Raw genomic sequence first — 20,447 nt, 5'->3', positions numbered from 1 at the left:
CTAGCGCTGTCTTCTCGAGCATTCGTGCGAAAATTTTCCTCATAACGAAGACACTTTTATCCAAGATTCAGCACAAATCCGATCTGAATACAGAGCCTTTATAATAATGAAAAATGCGTTTCTTTGCATAGAAGATCTGGAATTCTATGAATTTGTTGAAGCGTATTTCCTGGAATAATCAAATAAGTGTCTCCGGACCGACGCAGCATCCCGAGCGAAACCTTATTTTCTTGCTATCAGTCGAGATTCATGTTCGCCTTCTGAAAACTCCAGAAGCCCTCAGGGGCTGCGTCTGCCAGGCCGACGCTTCGCTGGTGTCAACAACTACCCCCGTAATGAAGGGATGAAGTTGTCTTCATTGGCGATATACTCCTTGAAGTAATCGAATCAAAGTAACAATTTTACCCCTCGGGATAAGCTAAAAACGAGATGCAACGCCTATGCCTTTAGTGTATCGATTTAGGGCAGGCTCTTCTGACTAGAGACACCCGTTTCCATTATGGTCCAGTTACTCATGCACACATTGCGGTTGTGTTGATTTTTCACAAAAAGATTAAAAGGCATTATGACATGTTTTTGCCTTCGGGACTTTCAACACACGCTATGCAGAGCTTCCTCACGGCTGCATGTACAGGGTGTTCCAATTTGGAGTGTTTTGACCGGGGAAACCTATTTCCTGACTGGGTAGAAGAAAACTGATTTTTGAGAAATGTTTAAAAACCGTTTCCCGACATCGTTGCGGCCCACTAAGATACTGAAGGTTTTTCGATTTTTGGCCATTTTGAAAATCGCCAATAACTCTCTTATTTATTAAAATATTGATTTTGCGTAAAAACATCACTGTAGCACTTTTTTAAGACTTAATTTTTCAAGGAAAAAATGAAGTTGTAGGAAAACGGTGAGCAACAGAAAAAACTTGAGCTCTCCATTAGATTCTTCTTAAAAAAGTGCTACAGTGATGTTTTTACGCAAAATCAATATTTTAATAAATAAGAGTAATTGGCGATTTTCAAAATGGCCAAAAATCGAAAAACCTTCAGTATCTTAGTGGGCCGCAACGATGTCGGGAAACGGTTTTTAAAAATTTCTCAAAAATTAATTTTCTTCTACCCAGTCAGGAAATAAGTTTTCCCTGTCAAAACACTCCAAATTGAAACATCCTGTACGTACTTGCAGGTTGTTGGTATGGGATTCACACGTAAACCTCTGAAATTAAGACGCTTGTCAAAACTTTAAGAGAAGTCCCATCAAACGTAATCTCTAATCCCCCAATGCACAAACCATCAGGGGCAACAAAACAAAGTTCCTGTTCTCACCTCTGCCGCGTGTTTGGGTTTTTAATCCCCCAGACTGGGGCATTTTTACCATATAAATATACGAGGGAGCGTCCCGAAGATTTCAATTAATCCGTCGGTTGATGCTGTTATTGTCCGAACCTTGAAGGTCAACTCTGGCATAAACAATGAGGATTGAATGGAATAATAATCGTAATTTAATATCCCCCCCACGCATGCCTTCCCTGTTTTAATCATTCCGCCCAGTTAACCGCAATATCCCCATAAGTGGGGTGAATACGTGTTTACCTCATTCCTTTGTTGTGGAAAGTCAGCCCAATGAATAATAGATTTATAGAAGCTCGTTGTTGTATGGATTTTTTGATTGAAAAATATGTACATTTTTATGATTCAAGTGAGCAAACACACACTATACACATTGGCGTATAATATAGGGCTTTGCTGATTTAGGTTCTATAGTGCGATAATATGTTTGTTTTTCCCGCTGGAAAATTCCCTCACCCTCCACCACTGAGCCACACAAACAGCGGTTGTGTTAAAAAGCCCTCAGTTAGTATCTCTTCTTGTACTTATTCAGTTTATCGACGTATCGGGGCTTAGGTAAACACTGATTGTGTGTAGCCAATGTCCCGTACTAATCCCTTTTAATACGGTGAACGGATTAGGGCCAGTGTTCGCACCTCAGGGATGAATAGGGATAATAGCATAGACTAGCCGGAAGAACCGGAGAGATAGCTCTTTGTTTCCTTGTCTGGAGGTTTCTCAGAAAGCCAGCAGACCGACAGTCTTCCGGTTAGACTGGTGGTTTGGGTTAAGTTGGAAATTAGATGGGAACGACGCATTGACAAGACAGAAGAATCGCATGAAATTAGAGAAATCCCCAAACTGGCGGTTTTAATAAAAGAAAATTTCGGATAATTGTTACACCCGAAATAGACCCACTGCACCAATGCATGCAGGTGTGCACAGGCTCCTAAACCTGGCTTATACAGGGTGTCCCCGAAACAACGGTGAAAGTGGGTATGATTGGGAGCTATAGGGTGAAAAAATAGAACGATTCAGCCAAACCTGTCCCATACAAAAATTGCCAGTTTTCATTCATTTTTTGATCTACACATTTGAAATTTCTCTTAGGGGGGTTTTTGGGTACGAAAAATTCATTTGAAGTTTCAACTAGTCGATAGGCGTCTTCCTGAGACAAAAAAACTAACTTAACTTTCTCATCGGTACCGATAACGTGAATATTTCTACAAATTTTGATATGTTCCACTATTTCACATTAAAAAGGATTCCGTAAAAGAGCTCGCATCTCTAACGGTCTTCGAGATATTTTTGATGCGCCTCGCCCGTCTAGTCTTCAAAAATTTTGTCGCAAGTTAAACAGGGTTTCTGACTGTATTTACGCCTTCTTAAATATTATTCCACAATTTCTCTCCCTTTTACGTGTGGGTTTATATATCGCTAACTTCAAAAAAAGAAACGGAAAAAAAATCGAACGGGTTTAAGTCGGGACTTCGCGGTGACCACAGATCTTCACTACCCCGACCGAGCTCTGTATGTGAAAAATTCATATACAAGAACTCCCTTGCATGTACAGGATGATGGAACGCCATCTTGCAGAAACCAAGCACAAAAACATCCTCTAAAACTACAGGTAAGTCATGTCTCAAGGGGCTCAAGTATCGTTTCCCATTTATCTTTCAGGAAAGTTGGCGTGGGTCTAGAATCATATTTTCTATCATTATATTCCATCAGTCTCGGACCACAGATTAATAGAAAATTCATGTTGGAAGTGATGTTGACTTGTCAAATCAGGATTTTCTGAGAAAATTTTGGAAAATTGCAACACCGGAAATAGACATTCCGCACCAACGAATTTCGGCAGGAGCTTAACTACTGAAATTTGTGATTTGATCGGTTGAGAAACGGAGACAGAGGAAATTTATTTGATGACAAGAGAAATTGGTTTAGAAAGAAAAAATTTTATTACCAAAAATAGATATTCTGCTCTAATAAATTTCGGCAAAAGTGATCCGCTAAATGTGGATTCTGAACACTGAAATTTGCAGCTTGCTTGGTAGGAAAACAACGGCGTAAAGGGTCTTTGATGGTACAAAAAATCACAATAAAAAATGGTTTTCAGACATTAATTTTGGAAAATTATAGCACTCAAAGTAGGTATTCTGCGCCAATAAATTTCGATGGGAGCAATCTCTTAAATGTACCACTGAAATTTGTGGTTTGATTGCTGGGGAAACAGACTTAAAGGAAACTCAATTGATGACACGAAGCGAACATCCAAAGGGAGAAATTTCGGAAAATTGTAACTCCAAAAATGCCCACCGGGCATCAACAAATTTTGGCCCGAGCGGTCCTCCCAGCGTCCGCTAAAAGCGCCGAAATTAGCCGCATGCCCGGTTGAAAAACAGTGGCGTACAAAAATTCCTTTTAAAGCCGCCATCATTTTTGGCATTTTCCCGCTCTGAACGGGATCCTCTCTCCCCCTCGCAGCACGCATTCCTGGTAAAATTTCACGCGGACCCCGTATATAAGAGGCTTTTAACACACCACAACAAAAACAGAATTTATACTGTGGAGAGAGGTATTAAATGCATCAATGGTTCACCATAATCCGTAGAGATCTCACTTTGCCTTTAGAGCATTTGACACGGGGTGTAGGAATAATTTTGATGGGGCAGACATGCGTACGCTCTAAAGCGGCTTATCTGATGCATTCTTAATGCCCCCGGGCATAATACTTTTACGGCATAGAAAAGTGTTTAATTGCGACATAGAAACAATAAGGCCCTTATTGAGATGTCTTGGTTACTGCGTCGGTCATTAATCGTAACAAGGCTTTGTCATCCTCCATGGGGCGCCCCATCGGAGCGAAAAGAGATTGATTGCGCCCAGATTACGATCTAAAACAAATACACCGGGGATTGTAGACAACTCAATTTAAATGAGAAGTTTTATAGCGTTGTTGATTTTTCCTGACGGGCGCCCCTCCCCCCACCTCCAGCAGGACGGAGGAAATCCAGTTATTTTCGCTTGCAGCTCTTTGTTGTGGCGAAACCTGGATTATCCGGAAGCGGTCCTGATATCGATCCAGAGAGAGGATCCGGTCAGTGGCAACCAATCCGCCGGGGGAACGCCCAAACGCAAAAATAAGCGCACTTTGTTATTTATATTCCACTCACGGAAGATGTTGCGCAATATCAAGGAGAAGCTGAAGAGAACAATTATCTTTTTCATAATAAAAGTTGCCACTCCTGGAACGCACCGAATCCAACCGAAAACGGTTCGTCAAAACATTGATGGAACTACTCATCACGGTGTGTTACGCAAAAAATGGGGCAGGAATAAACATGCGTTGCGATCGCAGTGGTCCGGAACGTTGCCGAGTGGCCAAAACCGAAAACCGCATCAGCCATACCGGGTGAGTCGCAGCGGAACCGGCCCCGGGCAGGGGTGCGCGGGGGGCCGCAAATTGTGACGATTTGTTGAATTTTTTTCTACGGTTGGTGGGTGGGGAGGTACCGGCCTCGGAAGTTGGTTCGTTTTTTTTGAATTTGTAATTTTTCGAAAACGGCACGTTTCAGTAGTGCATCATGACGAAGGATGCAAATTCGGAATATGTTTTACTCTTATCAGCATCTTTAACTGGTAGAAATGTTAAATCCATAGATGCACGATAAGAGTTGGATCAGGGGTAAGGTAATGTCTAAAAGAATTGAATTTTTTTTTAATTTGTAAAGCAACTAACACGCGAACAGTACGATTTTATAGCAAATTTAATACTAAAGCTTTTATTCCCCTTCAAAATGTGCCGAAAATCTTATCATTTTTGACAAAATCGCAGTCTTCTAAGATAGAACCAAACCAAATTTAAAGGGGCTACCAGTCAAATATAACGTAATATAATCTTTTTTTATATAAAGGGGGGAAACCGTCCAGGGTACCCCGTCTAGTGTTCTGGCGACCGGGTTATACCCACCAAAACCCTCGCTCTCCACCCTGCATCCCTCCCGAAACCGCCGCAAGGCATTACTTCAGGGGGGTGGCGGTATCCTTACTCTCGTTATGACGCTTCTTCCCTTTGAGATTGCGTTTTTGCATATCCCCTTCTCCTTTCCTTTTTTTTAACTATCGAAGGAGCCCTCTTAAACGTCTCACATCTACCCCTCCCTGCCCTACGTTCCTTCATATTGCAGATAATACACCTCTCCTCCCCCTTACACTCCTCCTTCCTGTGTCCCTCCTCTCCGCATCCGAAACAGCATCGCGACCTATCCCTTCCCAAAAAGTTCTTAGACACATGGCCTAAGCCCCAGCACCTGTAACACCTTTCGACCTCCACCCTCGTCTCCATGCTACATCTAATGTAATATAATCTAATGTAATGTAATGATGTAATGCCCCACTTAGGATAACTGCCACCTGCATTATTTTGGCAAATTACAAATAGCTTAATTACCAATCAAAAACCGTATCGTTTTTGACTGGTAATCTCTTTAAATCCCTTTAAATTTCATTTGGTTCTATCCCATAAATTTGCGATTTTATCAAAAATGATAAGGTTTTCGACAAATTTTGAAGGGGAATAAAAGTTTTAGAATTAAATTTCCTATTAAATGATATTGTCTATTTGTTAGTTACTTTGCAGATGAAAAAATTCCAACACTTTTAGCTTCAATATATAGTTTGTATTGTAGAGAAAACAGTAAATTATTCTATTAAAAAATAGTTGGATAAAACTAAAGAAACTCTGGAAAGACTAAAAATGAACAATTCTTCTGATAAAACAAAATCAACCAAATCAGTAATGCGTAGCTCACCCTTTACCCTTAATAACCTCTGCAAATTGTCTGAGTATCGATTCAAGAAGAATATTTATTTTGGACATATCCATATTTCTCCACAGGTTTTAAATGGATCGCTTTAAATCTTCCTTATTTGTGACATTTTATTTCCTAATTTACACTTTTAATTCATTTCATGAATTTTCAATTGGGTTCAAGTCTGCGCTTTGCACTGGCCAATTCAAAACAACGATTTTTGATTCATTAAACCAATTGGTAACGATTGTTGCTTTCTGTTTGAATCGTTGTCATGCTGGAATAGCCATAGAATTGTTGTTATAAAATAATACTATTACATTTTTCAAAATACTTAAGTACACGAACCCGTTCATTTTTCCTTTAATGAAATAAATTAGACGCGTTTTGTAGGACGAAAAGCATCCCAATAGAGGAATTCGTCATGCTTTATTTTGGGTAAAGCGTTCTTGGGGTTATATCGTCCATAAACTGGGCGTCTTACTCGTGCCGTCCCATCGGATCCAAAAAGATTTATCTCGGTCTAGTTACTAAATGAGACTTTTTTCCAAAAAACTAGATCGCAAGGTAAATATGTTTGGGCAAAGGTTGTCGTTTCATCGCTTTTCAATTTTTCGGAGAAATCAATGGTGTTTTTGCTGGTCGTCTGGTTGTAAGCCCTACCTCATTACCTACCAAATTGGGTTGTGCCCGAGCAATCATTTTTATACGCCTGTCTGGGTGTGTGCTCGTTTTTCTTGACCTGCCACCACAATGTCTGTTACTAATAACATCATCTCGTGTCCTATAGCTCTTTAATACTTTGAATATCACGAATTTTTATACAGAAAAATGTTTAGCAAAGTTTGGCCATTTATTGTAAAGTCATGGGATTAATCAGTTTTACTGAGTAAACTGTTTCATTCAAAAATTGAGGGAAAAATAATCATACTGCCGAATGAACGACGAGGAGACCTTTCGAAAGAGGTGTCACATAACCCCTATTTATATTTAAAAAAATCGATTACATCATTACGCCCTCCCCGGTGACGTCACGTCTCTAAAATGTTTGCTAGAGTGAGGCTCCTAAAAAATTGAAATAGACCTGTTTTAGGATTTTGCCGTCGATTTTGGGTATATTGAATTTATTCCATACATTTGCGCCATACTGAATAATACAATGCTAAAAATTTATAATAATAATAAAATTGTATATGAAACGCACATTAATTTACGATAAATAAGATATTTTAACATTTTCAGCAAATTGAACCACTGGACGGTTTTTCAGGCGTTTAGACAGTTTTTGCTGCCTTTTCTTGTGGCCTATAATGATGACTAGTTTCTTCAATATTTAGATCAACTATAGTTGTAGTAGTAGTACAATTGACAAGATTCTACATACAGGGTGTTCCGGAGAAAAGCGTCCACTCTGAATATCTTTTCCGTTGTTTGATAAAAAAACGCCAAATCGCGTCAACTTTGGTAGGGAGGGTGAAAAAGTTGTTTTCGAAATGCCATCCCTCTACCCCCGGAAACCACCCTTTTGAAATTTTCAAACTGGAAGAGGGGTTGTGTTACACCTCGTTCGAAAGGTAGTGTTATTCTCCACATGGTCCAGCTTTTATTTTTTATTTTTATACGTCGGTCTTGTGGAAATTAAACAAAAACCAAATAACTTGATTTCAACCACGAATATTATTGTAATAAATGCTGAGAGTGCGCAATTTCACTCAAAACGTCTCGACGTCCCAAATGCATCATCAAATGTATGCTTTTCTGACATTCCACTTAAAATCGATAAACCCTAATTTTTTGGAGGAGCAATCTATCGATATTTTCCTCTGCACTTAGCGGTTTTAGCACTTCGTGGCAAGACATCACTTTGCAGCTCCTTCAATTTTTAATTTGATTAAAACGGTTTACACGTTAAAAGAGAGAATCGAGATTGTAAGTCTGTATTATAAAAATAATAATTCTGCAAGAGCGGCAGTTCGTGTCTTCAATTTACATCATCTTGACAAAATGGGGTGCCTAAATCGCTAATGACTTTTAATGAGACTGGTTCCGTCCAAAATAAAAAAACACGAAGTTGACCGCCCAATGAGAGGTGATGGGGTCCAAATCGCGATTCTGGGACGTGTTCAAATGGACAATAGAACTTCTGTTCGAAAGATTCAGGCGTTTTAGAAGGTACTCTTCATAGAATTTTAAGAGAGGCAAAATTCCACTCTTACGTCATAAAACTAGTACAGAAATTAAATGAGGATGGTTTCAACTCTCGATTAAAATTCTGCGAACCCTTTAGTAACGTGTTATTTAAATAGATAAAAATAAATAATAATAAATAAATAATAATAAATAATAATAATAAATAATAATAATAAATAGAAAATGTTATATAATACAACATTTTGTGATGAATGTTCGCTCTATTTAAATAGCGAAGTTAACAGACATAACTGTCGTTGCTGGAGTGGTCCACCCCCAACAACCTCAAAAATTGAACGTTTGGGCAGGGATTTTGGGTGACCACAACACACAATTTCGACAATTTTTCATTTGTGGAAACTTAAATGAAGGGACAACTTCTACAAGAGACTTTGCAAGACCCAAAAATTGCCTCTTCAAGGGGCTAGAACTCCTCGAAGGGAGAACTCTGAAGATGGCTTTTCGCAATATTTTCGAAACGTTTTGCGCTAAAATTATGAAATTCGGCATACTGTAATAAATTGGAATGGGATTTTTTTGTGTTAATAATTGCAAATTTTAGTTAGGGGCGTCACATACGGGGCACGTAAACGTGGCCCTAACTGTTTTGTTTGTGATATTTTTTAATTTTTGAAATCAAATTACTAAATATTATAAAGTAAAAAAAATATTTCATCTCGTTAGGATAGATCGTTTTCCAGAAAAGTGAGTCTTTATAGACCGATGCACGATTACATGGACGTCGAAATTTACGAAGAAAACAACTGGAGGATCCATTGAGATGAACGGATTTTCCACATTTGTTGTGAATAAGTGATAAATCCTTAATGATTTAAGACTTGCTATTTCTGGCTAACAAGAAGATACTTCTATTACAAGGCTGCCTACGGTGTTTATTAAGATACATTTCGATGCCCATGTAATCCTGCATGGGTCCATGAACACCCTTATTCCTGGAAAACGATCTATCCTAACGAGATGAAATAAGAGGACCTTTTATGCTTAAAAATAGTTGCGATTCAGTAATTCGATTTGAAAAATCGAGAAACAACACAAACAAAGAAGTTAGGGCCACGTTCACGTAGGGGACCCGTTGCACTCAACGTCCCTGACTAAAATCCACAATTGTTAACACAAAAAGAGCTTTCCCATTCCAGTTTATCGTGGCACACCGAGTTTCATAATTTTAGCGCAAACCGTTTCGAAAATATTGCGAAAAACCATCTTCAGAGCTCCCCCTTTGAGGGGTTCTAGCCCCTTTAAGGAGCAATTTTTGGAGTATGTTTATAAGAAGTTTTTTTATTATTTAGATCTTTAGAGTCACCTCCCAAAGTGTACTCTCGGACGCCCTGTATAAGCTTACGTAAGCGGATTATGATTAATGCTCCAATATACCTGTGTAATCCAAAACACTCTTAGGACCACGCCCACCCTTATCCAGGAAATGCGAAGTGTTATTAGTGGTTTTATCCGTGCAGTTCTTTTGCTGTAAGCTGGTGATTAACGTGCCAGGACATGAGTTTTGTGCACTGAAAAACCCACCATGTTGAAAATGCAATCACTAACGAATGAGTAATTTTGAAGCCGAGCCAGAACTCGGCTGATGTCCCATTGAGGATTATTAGCAAGTTCAAGCACCCTCAGAGATTAGATTTGATTGAGCCGACGTGGAAAACCCATCGGGTGCGATAATTGATAAGCACCTATAGTCAGTTATCAATTTATTAATTTCTTCAGTAAATCGCGGTGCAATTAGTGCTTGCATCATCTAACATATCGGTCTTGGCGAAGCCCTTGTCGTCCACGCAATAGTACTGTTTTTGGCCTTTGTCGTCGATGAACATCTGCAGCAGGACGTACTCGCCACCTCCGTCACAGGCAAGAGAATGCTGGTACATCTTGTAATCTCTGGCACAATCTATCGCAAAAATATCAATAAATGAAAAATTACATTCGGACCTCATCGCAGAAAAGAGCTTACTGCATGTTAAAGGTCTCGAGAGTCCATTAATGTTTGCCTGCCACGTCTCAATTTGTTTGTTATCCCTCCAGGTGCAATAAGCTCTGAAAGGCCACAGAATTTTTGGCTATTTTCTCAAATAATTAACAAATGTAAATACATTCCCGAAGATATGGAGTAAGCTCCGTAGCTGCCATCAGCGTCGCACAGCAACGTGTCGCTCTCCACAGTCACCACCCCGTGAGTTTTCAGCTTCTTGATGATCATGACAGTGGCGAATTTCTTGCTTTCGCACTGGCGCAGGTACTGAGCCCCCACAGTACCTGCGGAATCTGATGATACGAAAATATTGATGTCCTTATTGTCAATAATTGCAAAGCCCTTCAAGCGGAGCACTCGGGAGAACCCCAAGCCGAGTACGCCGAATCCAGTGATGCCAAGTTTTTCAAAAAGGTTGTTTTCGAGATATTTAAAATTCAAATTTTTGGCTTCAACGACTCAAAAAAACGTTAATTTCTCATTCTTTAATAATTTATCGAATTTGAACCGATAGAAATCGATCGAATAAACGTAATATCGACAAATATACATCCAATAAAAACGATTTGGAGAAAAATTAATTCGGCTCACTGAGTTTTACGATAAGTTTTCATAATTTTTTCGCAAAAAAATCAATATTTTTCTCAGTTTTTATTCATTTTTTCAATTTTCATTTTCCGATTTTTGCTAATTGCTTTCTTGTAAATTCGAACAAATTTCACCTAAAAGCATGTAGCTTTTGAGTCCTTTATTAAGATTGAAACAGTTGTGCAAACAGTAAACAGTGCCCATTTCATATCCCTAATAACGTTTTGCGAAACATATTTTGTAGTATTGTTGCAGTATTGTTGCGCCGACCGGGCGTAATTACAGATTTTCCACAAGCGTAACAAAAGTTATTGTATTTAGGACATTTATCAATTTTTGATATTTTGAAATATGCAATTAATTTCGTAAACCGATTAAAATGCGCGCGCAAAACAATTCTGATAAAATAAATTCTGTTCTAATCAAAAAATAAGTATTAACGCAATTTTTCACAAGAAATCTCAAAGCTATTGTAAAATGTCAAGTATAGACAGGAAGTTTGACAGTGACGGTGAAAGTAAGACATGCGTCCTACATTTCACTGCTTCAATATTAGAATCTTATTAAGCGACAAAAACTTGCCTTAAAACCGAATGAATTTTTTTCAAATAGTTTCTATGGAATATCTATTCGTCGATAGGACGTTTATTCGACCAATTTTCAGCAATTTAAATTCAATAAATGATTAAAATGTGAGATGAATTATAAAATTAAAAAATGAGAAAAGTTACGTCTTCTTGGTCCCTTGGAAGCAAAAACTTGAATTTTAAATATCTCGAAAAAAAGAACTAACTGAGAAAACTTCTCAGTACTTCGGCGTACTTGAATTAGGTTTTCCCCGGGCGCCCCACTTGATGGAAAAAAAGAGTTTCTGACTCTAATCTAACACAGTAAATTATTGTTCCTAAAGGGAAACGTACAACAGGGCAGTTTCTTCATTGCAGCCAAAGGCACGAAAGGGGCCGTAACCTCCCCAGTCTGAGGCACCACACACCAACAAAGTTCCTTTTCCATGTCGCACTGCAGCTTCTCATAGTTCCCGAGGCTGTCGCAGTGGAAGGAGACATAGCTGCGTCCTGCAGACTCCAGCTCCGACTTCCTCCTGCTGCAAGCTGCAGGACAACCTGAAGATTTTTGGCTGCAAAGAATGAAAAACCTCACCGCAAGTCATGTTTTCGGCCTTAGTGTACAGGGCTTCTCCAAATAATCTCACCCCCATGGAACTGTAACACAGGCACCTAAAACAACTGAGGTGAAAGAAAAATTTGCCCCGATTGATATTGGATTGTACCTGCCCTGTAATCCGCCTTTGCATTGTTTGGGTTCCCAATAACCATCGTCATCGCAGATGGGCTTAAATTTCTTAGCGGTCCACCATTTGTCCACGTAAGCAGGGATGTTGGAGTGATAAGCCATGCAGGCCACTTTATGGATTATTAATATTGCGGATTGATGAAGGTCAAAAATCGAGGAAAATTTTGTTCTTACCATCGTCGTCTTCAATTTCCGGTAGAACGCAGTAATAGTCACATGTACAGCGGGGATTGTATTGGTAACAGTCTACGCTACTTTCGCATTTATGTACCTGATATTTACCTGTAACAAGTTAAATCGTGAGGGGAAGCGTATTTTGATGATGGAGAAGTAAGTAGCAGATAAATAAAAAATATGGACTTAGTAAATGAAACAGAAACTTACTTCCAGGACCGCACCTTCGGTCGCAGTTGTAGCCGGCTATGCAGTCTGAATCAGTTGAACAATTGCTATTTGGGACAACTGGAATAAATAAAATGGGAGGAATATTAATGAAAAGGTTCCATAGGGGCTCTGGATAAGGGAAAATTCCAGTGTTTTTTCCCTGCTCCAAAAATAATCAAATTCGCTCATTCCTTATTTTTGATGAATATTTTTTAAGAACAACACATATTCCATCATACATTTAGCCTTGTCATCCCATCATCCATCATTGTACTTTCGATCACAAAAATCGCAAATCAAGTTAATCTATTAATAATCCACATAAGTTTGTTTGTCCACTTGAGAAAATCGACGATTTTTGAGGGATTTCTGGCACATTCGACATTCTTTTAAATCTCAAAGTGAGGTTTTGTTAATGAGGAGAGAAGAAAATTTTAGATATTCCGACAAATTTTTGGAATATTTGAATTTTTTTGAAAGCGATTATACGCTCAAAGTTTTAGGTTACGGGAATTTTTCAATAGACACATTTTCCATACCTTGCGATTTGAATTTGAAGAGTCCTCATCAATTCGAGATCTACAAAAATGAAAAATTTTGAAAAATTGGTATAAAATTACCAAATCAGCGTATCTGTCTTTCTCTTACACACTGCAAATCCCATAAGTCTGTCTTTGTTCCACCCATTGTACTGAAAAAAATCGAGGATGTTTCTAGAGTTTCTGACACATTCGAAACTTTTTATACAGATATCTTTGCTTTGTTAATAATTTTGCCTATAACTTTGTTAATAAGGAAAATATGCAAATTTGTTCTAAAAAAAATAAAAATATTTGAAATTTTTAGAATTTGTTTTTCCAAGTTTTGGTTTGAGAATATTTTTAAGCTTTCCATACCGTACGTTTCGTCTTTGAATAGCCTCTATCAATTCAAGAGTAGACAGAGAGAAAAAATGCTCAAAAAATAGTAATTCATCCATCTAGTATTTCTCTCTTACACACCAAGATTCCATTAAGTAAGCAATTTTCTCCTTATAATAAATATTGAAATAAATGAAATTTTTTGCAAACTGCTGAGTTGATACACGATTGTTTTAATACCGTTCTTAAGAAAATACAACTTTAACTAACTAAAAGGCAAATCCATCCGTTTATATCTCCCTTATATACTAAAATCTTCTTAAGTCTGTCTTTGTCATACTCATTGCTCACCGACAGTTGAAGACTTTTCTCGATTAAAACTTTACTCGGATATTTCCAAAACTAAAATGGACTTCCCAGAGCAAGATTTTATGATTTTAGAAATAATTCTTTAAGGCATGCAAAACTTCTACTCTCAAATAAGGATCTCGAAAACTGTTAGATATACAGAAAATTTCTAATTTTGACTAAATCATCTCAGCACCTCTTCTAATTCCGAAGTTCCCCTCAATGATGCGGCGCACAAAAAGATCATTTTCAATGTGGATATGTCGAAAAAAAGAAAAGTTTCATGTTTTTCAGAGTTATTTTTTCAGATTTGAAAAATTTATATTCGACAAAAATAGCAATAACTGGAAGCAAAAAAGGGCCGACACAGAGGAACCGATCTATGCATCTGTCTCTTACGCACCGTACCTACTATCAGTCCGTCTTTGTTCTTCTTATTGCTTCACAGAAAATTGCCAATTTCGAGAAGAAAACGAAATTCAAAAAAAAAAAAAGAACAGCCCCAAATTCGAATAAAGACGATAAATGTATTTATTCACCGAAATTTGAAACGAACGAGTCTGTCTGAGTCAGTATTCCACATATAACTCTATCTTTGTTCAATTCACCATTGCCAAGAAAATGGTCGATTTTGCAAAATTTTCTCTATAGTTACCAAATCTGTCAAGAATGTTTCGATATAGAAGCCCCGTTTTCATATCGAAACCTGATTTGAAACACCCTGTAAGTAATCAAGGAGCTCCAAAAAGGACCTTTACATCATCAATTCTGATGAATCAAATGCGCATCAAAACTCCTACCTGTGGGACATATACTGCATTTTGGAATACAATCATCCCTATTTAGGTAATAAGCAGTTTCATTGGTAGCCCTATCAGTACAATTCTTCTGGTGCAAGCTGGTGATTAACGTGCCAGGACACGATTTTTCGGTACTAGAAGACACATTAATTAACAATAAAATCAACAACGAATAAATCATTTTCAAACGAAGCTAAAATTACACTGATATGCTATTAAGGATTATCGTTAAGTTGTTACACTCTCGGAGATTAGATTTGATTGAAACGACGTGGAAAATCCTTGGTGTGTAATTACTGAATTATTGGTTTTAGGAACACTTCAAGTCCCATTTTTTTACTTATTTAAGTTAAACACAGGATGATGCTTAGATAAAATACATCAATCGAAAACACTAAAAAAACTTCTGAAATTTTCATAAATAAATTTAATCCGGCCGTGCGTAACGTTCATGTAGAACACCAATGACGTAACTTTTTGTTTACGTTACAAAATGTAACGATAGAGAGTCGCCTTACGTAAAATGACGAATCAAACAAATTTAATATGCTAAAAAAGAATAAAGATATATTTGAATGTCTAAACGCGACACTATTTTCTTGCATGATCGCCGTTGAATTTGTTGACATTTCCCGGCCGACCTGACAACTGATATTGTGAAAGCGTCAATTGTCATTAACTTTTGTTGTTTTTGGTGTTTTAACTCTTGTTTTCTTTGTTCATCAACTTTGGCGGCAAAAATATGTTTTTTTGAGAACTAAAATAGTGCTCCCGGTTATTTATTATCAGTGTTGTTATTGTTGGCACAATGCCCAAGTTCTTAAGCAGTTGGTGTAAGGAGCCTGTAGCGCCCCTTATCAAATATTTTGAAAGAGGATTGGAAAATAATGGACCTTTATTATCATTCAATTCAGTTAGAGATGCAAGTAAATTGAATTTTAATAATTCGGAATTAATATACTGGTAGCGTTGCGCCAATGCCTGAAAAATTCCTGCAACGTTAATTTACAGAAGATGTGACATCAGTGTTGTTGTGAAGCCAGTGACGAGAATAAATATTTACGTGACTCGTGCTATACCGTGCGGCTCTAAATTGTATTCCCCCTTCCCCTTTTAATTTTTTAACAAATTATTTTTTTATTTAAGAACAGCATTAAATAGGACAAAAATATTATCTTTTGAAGTTTGTTTATTTTTGTTTAATGTCGCTTACGTCACCGGTAGCGCAAAATGACCGATTTTTTTAAATTGATACATGGGTCAAGTGATACCTCAAATTAAAGATCTCAAAACTACATTCAATGGTGTATTACAACTCAAAATCTATCGGTTAGTTTTTGAGAAAAACAACTACAAATTTTTAAAAAAATGCAAAACAAACTCAGTTAAATAGTACGTAAACAATGAAAAAACTTGTTTTTTTTTAAATTAGTGTAAACTAATGATTTTAAATGACCTCATGGGAAATAGTCCAGAGGGTTCAAATCTGGAGATCTAGCTGGCCATAAGTGAGGTCCACCACGACCAGTGCAGCAATCTCCATATGTTTGCATTAAAAATTCGCGAGCAATCCTACTAAAATGCCGTAATATAAAATTTAGTCAATAAACATTTATGGCCTTGTATCTAGGGAACAAAGCACTTTTCTTAAAATCGTCAAAGAACTAAAAATTCTTAAAATTACTCAGAGAATAGCCCCTTAAATTTTTGTATAACATATAGGAAACATCCTGTATATAGTAGTCAATTCGTTTTCTGTTATTATCTCAAAACTTGCTATTTGTGACTTAGGGAGTTTTGCAATCAGTAATTCAATTAATAAGCACGTTTTGCCAGGTATCAATTTATTATTTCTTCAGTAAATCGCAGTGCAATTAATGCTTGCATCATCTACCATATCAGTTTTGGCGAAGCCCTTGTCGTCCACGCAGTAGTACTGTTTTTTGCCTTTGTTGTCGGTAACCTGCTGTAGCAGGACGTAATCGCCACCTCCGTCACAAGCAAGAGAATGCTTGTACATCTTGTAATCTCTGGCACAATCTATTACAAAAGTGTCAATAAATGAAAAATTACATTTGGACCCCACCACAGAAAAGAGCTCACTGCATGTTAAAGGTCTCGAGAGTCCATTAATGTTTGCCTGCCACGTCTCAATTTGTTTGTTATCCCTCCAGGTGCAATAAGCTCTAAAAGGCCACAGAATTTTTGGCTATTTTCTCAAATAATTAACAAATGTAAATACATTCCCGAAGATATGGAGTAAGCTCCGTAGCTGCCATCAGCGTCGCACAGCAACGTGTCGCTCTCCACAGTCACCACCCCGTGAGTTTTCAGCTTCTTGGTGATCATGACAGTGGCGAATTTCTTGCTTTCGCACTGGCGCAGGTACTGAGCCCCCACAGTACCTGCGGCGTCTGATGATACGGAAACATTTATGTCCTTATTGTTAATAATTGCAAAGCCCTTCAAGCGGAGCACTCGGGGGAAACCCCAAGTCAACTACGCCAATCCAATGATGCCAAATTTTTCAAAGTTAGCTCCTGCTTTCGAGATATTTAAAATTAAAATTTTTGGCTCCAGCGACTCAAAAAAACGTTAATTTCTCATTCTTTAATAATTTATCGAATTTGAACCGATGAAAATCGATCGAATAAACATCGTATCGACAAATATACATCCAATAAAAACTATTTAAAGAAAAATTCATTTGGTTCACTGATTTTTACGGTAAGTTTTCCTGATTTTTTCGCAAAAAAATCAACATTTTCCTTTTTTTTTTCATTTATTGGCTTTCGTTTTCTGGAAAATTCGCACAAATTTCGCCTAAGAGCATGTAGCTTTCTACCTTTGTACCAATGTTCGGACCTTGCTGTAACTTCATGAGAAGGCTCGCCGCGCTCATCGGATTCAGCTGGTGACTGCACATCGAATATCTTTCTATCGCAATGCAAAGAGTGAATTTTTAATAACATTCTAATGTCGAGGCAGTGAAAAGCAGCGAGCACGTCTTTAGTTCGTTTTCGCCAATTTATTTTTATAGCGATATACAGGGTGTTAGTGAAATAACTTTCTTAAATTCAACCAGTGATTAAGAACATCATTTTAAACAAAAAAGTTCCTTACAAGAGGGGTCGTAAATACAACAATTTCCCCGAAAAATCAAAAAACATTTTGTGAGAATTGGCAACGTCACATCGTATTTATTTCATTTCTATACTTATCTAAGTAGTCGCTCTAATCTTATCAACTACTGTGTATACAGGGTGTATCAAAAATAAGCACGTTAATTTTAACTGGCGGTTGAAAACTTCAAGGGCAGCAACTTTCTCTAATCCTTTTTTTGTCGATCGGTCCTCATTATCAAAATAAAATGAAAAATCATTTTGGCCAAATTTCACTACTCGGCACTCGGCACTAACCCAGTCGGCCGAGCGATAAACACATTCCAAAAAGAGCCGCAAAAAAGGTTGGCAAGTTTTTGTACCTACACCGAATTTTTAACGTCTGAATTGCTTACGATTATTGGTGATTCATTTTTTAAATTATAATACAAAATTTACTTATAAAATAAGTTTATATTGTCAAGTAGAGTTTTATGTTGATAAAAAAGGATATATTAAGCAAATACAAAAAAATGTCGACTTATTTTATTCATAAAAGTTGCTCAAAATAACCACTATTATTTTCAAAACCACACTGCAACCGCCGACGAAATAACTCTTCAGCCCTTTGTAACATTATTGGGTTATTTCAAAGCGATATAGCGACATGTTCCACACGTTTTTCTAACTCCTCGATTGTGTTTATCGAAGTAGCATAAACTATACATTTCATATACCCCCACAGGAAAAAATCACATGGGTTTAGATCCGGAGATCTGGCGGGCCAATTTATAAGACCATTTCGTCCTATCCAGCGTCTTGGAAAATTTTCATTTAGCTAATTTGGTACCGCTTGCGAGTTATGGCAAGGAGCCCCGTCCAGAAGAAACTACATGCTGGCTCGAATATTCAATGGCACAGTGTACATGTGTATGGATCCTGCGAGCTTTAGCAGCGTTTTCACCGGAGTGACCATATGCCAAAACCATGTCTGTGTATTCATTGTTTGAAAAATGAACCATTTTTAATAAATTTAAATTGCTCCACTTGTCGAAACACCAATTTGGTCGCAGTACCAAATAAATTTGATTGGTTGACGAAAGTACGCGTATCAGCAGGCCAATCTTCGACCCTTTTTTAAGAAGAATAATGTTAACTCGCCAACAAACATCATTAGCGTGTCGTGGATTTTTAAGGGGGGAAATGTAAGGACGAAAAAGTGGTTTTCGAGGAAAAAAGGGTACATAGAAAAAATATTGCCTTTAACGAGACCTACCATCAGTTAAAATTAACGTACTTATTTCTAATACACCCTGTATTTTTATTTGTTTCTTTATTTTCAACTGTTCAACAACACAATTATCCACAAGAAATCTCAAAGCTATTATAAAATGTCAAATTTAGACAGGAAGTTTGACAGTAACGGCGAAAGTAAGACATGCGTACTGCTTTTCACTACTTCAATATTAGATCATATCTTATGAAGTGATGAACGCTTACCTTAAAACCGAGTGAACCGAATTGATTTTTTTTCAAATAGTTTCTATTAAGTGTATATTCGTCGATACGACTTTTATTCGATCGATTTCCCTCCATTCAAATTCAATAAATAATAAAAAAATAATATTTTTTTGGGTTCTTGGAACTAAAAATGTGAATTTCAAATATTTCGAAAACAGGAGCTTACCTAGAAAAATGTTTAGCACCATTGGATTCAGCGTACTCGAATTAGGTTTTCCCCACAGGTGTTCTGTTTGACGGAAAAAGAGCCTCTGATCCTATCACAGTGAATTATTATTCCTAAAAGGAAACGTACAACAGGGCAGTTTCTTCATTGCAGCCAAAGGCACGAAAGGGGCCGTAACCTCCCCAGTCTGAGGCACCACACACCAACAAAATTCCTTTTCCATGTCGCACTGCAGCTTCTCATAGTTCCCGAGGCTGTCGCAGTGGAAGGAGACATAGCTGCGTCCTGCAGACTCCAGCTCCGACTTCCTCCTGCTGCAAGCTGCAGGACAACCTGAAGATTTCTGTCTACAAAAATGAAAAACCTCACCGCAAGTCATGTTTTCGGCCTTAGTGTACAGGGCTTCTCCAAATAATCTCACCCCCATGGAACTGTAACACAGGCACCTAAAACAACTGAGGTGAAAGAAAAATTTGCCCCGATTGATATTGGATTGTACCTGCCCTGTAATCCGCCTTTGCATTGTTTGGGGGCCCATTGACCATCGTCATCGCAGATGGGCTTAAATTTCTTAGCGGTCCACCATTTGTCCACGTAGGCGGGGATGTTGGAGTGATAAGCCATGCAGGCCACTTTATGGATTATTAATGTTGCGGATTGATGAAGGTCAAAAATCGAGGAAAATTTTGTTCTTACCATCGTCGTCTTCAATTTCCGGTAGAACGCAGTACTTCTTACATGTGTTGCGGGGATTGTATTGGTAACAGTCTTCGTCAGTTTCGCATTTATATACCTGATATTTACCTGTAACAAATTAAATCGTGAGGGAAAGCGCATTTTGATGATGGAGAAGTAAGTAGCAGATAAATAAAAAATATGGAGTTAGTAAATGAGACAGAAACTTACTTCCAGGACCGCATCTTTGTGCGCAGTTGTAGCCGGCTATGCAGTCTGAATCAGTTGAACAATTGCTATTTGGGACATCTGGAATAAATAAAACGGGAGAAATATTAAGAAAAAGGTTTCATAGGGGCTCTAGGTAA

General features: G+C 37.7%; 4 protein-coding genes across 5 annotated transcripts in view; 1 reads left to right on the top strand and 3 right to left on the bottom strand.

The window, feature by feature from the left end:
• Positions 1-20,447, bottom strand: part of LOC136420165 (F-box only protein 6-like) — a 132,222-nt gene that overhangs the window by 56,472 nt on the left and 55,303 nt on the right. The window lies entirely within an intron of this gene.
• in (protein inturned) overlaps positions 1-20,447 on the top strand; it is a 133,122-nt gene that overhangs the window by 58,966 nt on the left and 53,709 nt on the right. The window lies entirely within an intron of this gene.
• Positions 10,033-14,829, bottom strand: LOC136419868 (uncharacterized). 2 transcript variants are annotated; one of them, XM_066406449.1, is made up of 9 exons: positions 14,617-14,828; positions 12,609-12,686; positions 12,399-12,506; positions 12,202-12,334; positions 12,072-12,148; positions 11,831-12,022; positions 10,444-10,615; positions 10,305-10,387; positions 10,033-10,241 (listed from the first exon to the last, which is right to left on the bottom strand). In XM_066406449.1, the coding sequence occupies exons 1-9, from the start codon at positions 14,795-14,797 to the stop codon at positions 10,057-10,059; spliced, it is 1,209 nt and encodes a 402-aa protein (XP_066262546.1). In that variant the 5' UTR covers positions 14,798-14,828; the 3' UTR covers positions 10,033-10,056. The 2 variants fall into 2 exon arrangements, with proteins under 2 accessions (XP_066262546.1, XP_066262544.1); XM_066406447.1 differs by having other exon boundaries at positions 10,033-10,387; positions 14,617-14,829.
• The window catches only part of LOC136419744 (uncharacterized), a 6,037-nt gene continuing 2,045 nt past the window's right edge, over positions 16,456-20,447 (bottom strand). The window contains exons 2-9 of the mRNA XM_066406275.1: positions 20,311-20,388; positions 20,101-20,208; positions 19,904-20,036; positions 19,774-19,850; positions 19,534-19,725; positions 16,859-17,030; positions 16,720-16,802; positions 16,456-16,656 (exon numbers count right to left, since the gene is read on the bottom strand). Of these exons, the coding sequence (XP_066262372.1) occupies positions 16,472-16,656; positions 16,720-16,802; positions 16,859-17,030; positions 19,534-19,725; positions 19,774-19,850; positions 19,904-20,036; positions 20,101-20,208; positions 20,311-20,388 (1,028 nt within the window). The 3' untranslated portion in view covers positions 16,456-16,471. The remainder of the gene's footprint in view (positions 16,657-16,719; positions 16,803-16,858; positions 17,031-19,533; positions 19,726-19,773; positions 19,851-19,903; positions 20,037-20,100; positions 20,209-20,310; positions 20,389-20,447) is intronic.

Source organism: Euwallacea similis, chromosome 3 (genome assembly GCF_039881205.1).
Source record: "Euwallacea similis isolate ESF13 chromosome 3, ESF131.1, whole genome shotgun sequence".
NCBI lineage: Eukaryota > Metazoa > Arthropoda > Insecta > Coleoptera > Curculionidae > Euwallacea > Euwallacea similis.
Note: the sequence above shows the minus strand (reverse complement) of the source record. Positions and strands in the feature narration are given on the sequence as shown.

What these genes read in the sequence shown, in the direction of transcription:
- LOC136419868 (XM_066406447.1), bottom strand. Translation starts at nt 14,797, where the DNA reads ATGATTTATTCGTTGTTGATTTTATTGTTAATTAATGTGTCTTCTAGT. An exon ending in CCGAAGGTGCGGTCCTGGAA is followed by an intron (nt 12,507 to 12,608) that starts GTAAGTTTCTGT and finishes AACTTGTTACAG; the next exon opens with GTAAATATCAGGTACATAAA. An exon ending in AAAGGCGGATTACAGGGCAG is followed by an intron (nt 12,149 to 12,201) that starts GTACAATCCAAT and finishes CAGTTGTTTTAG; the next exon opens with GTGCCTGTGTTACAGTTCCA.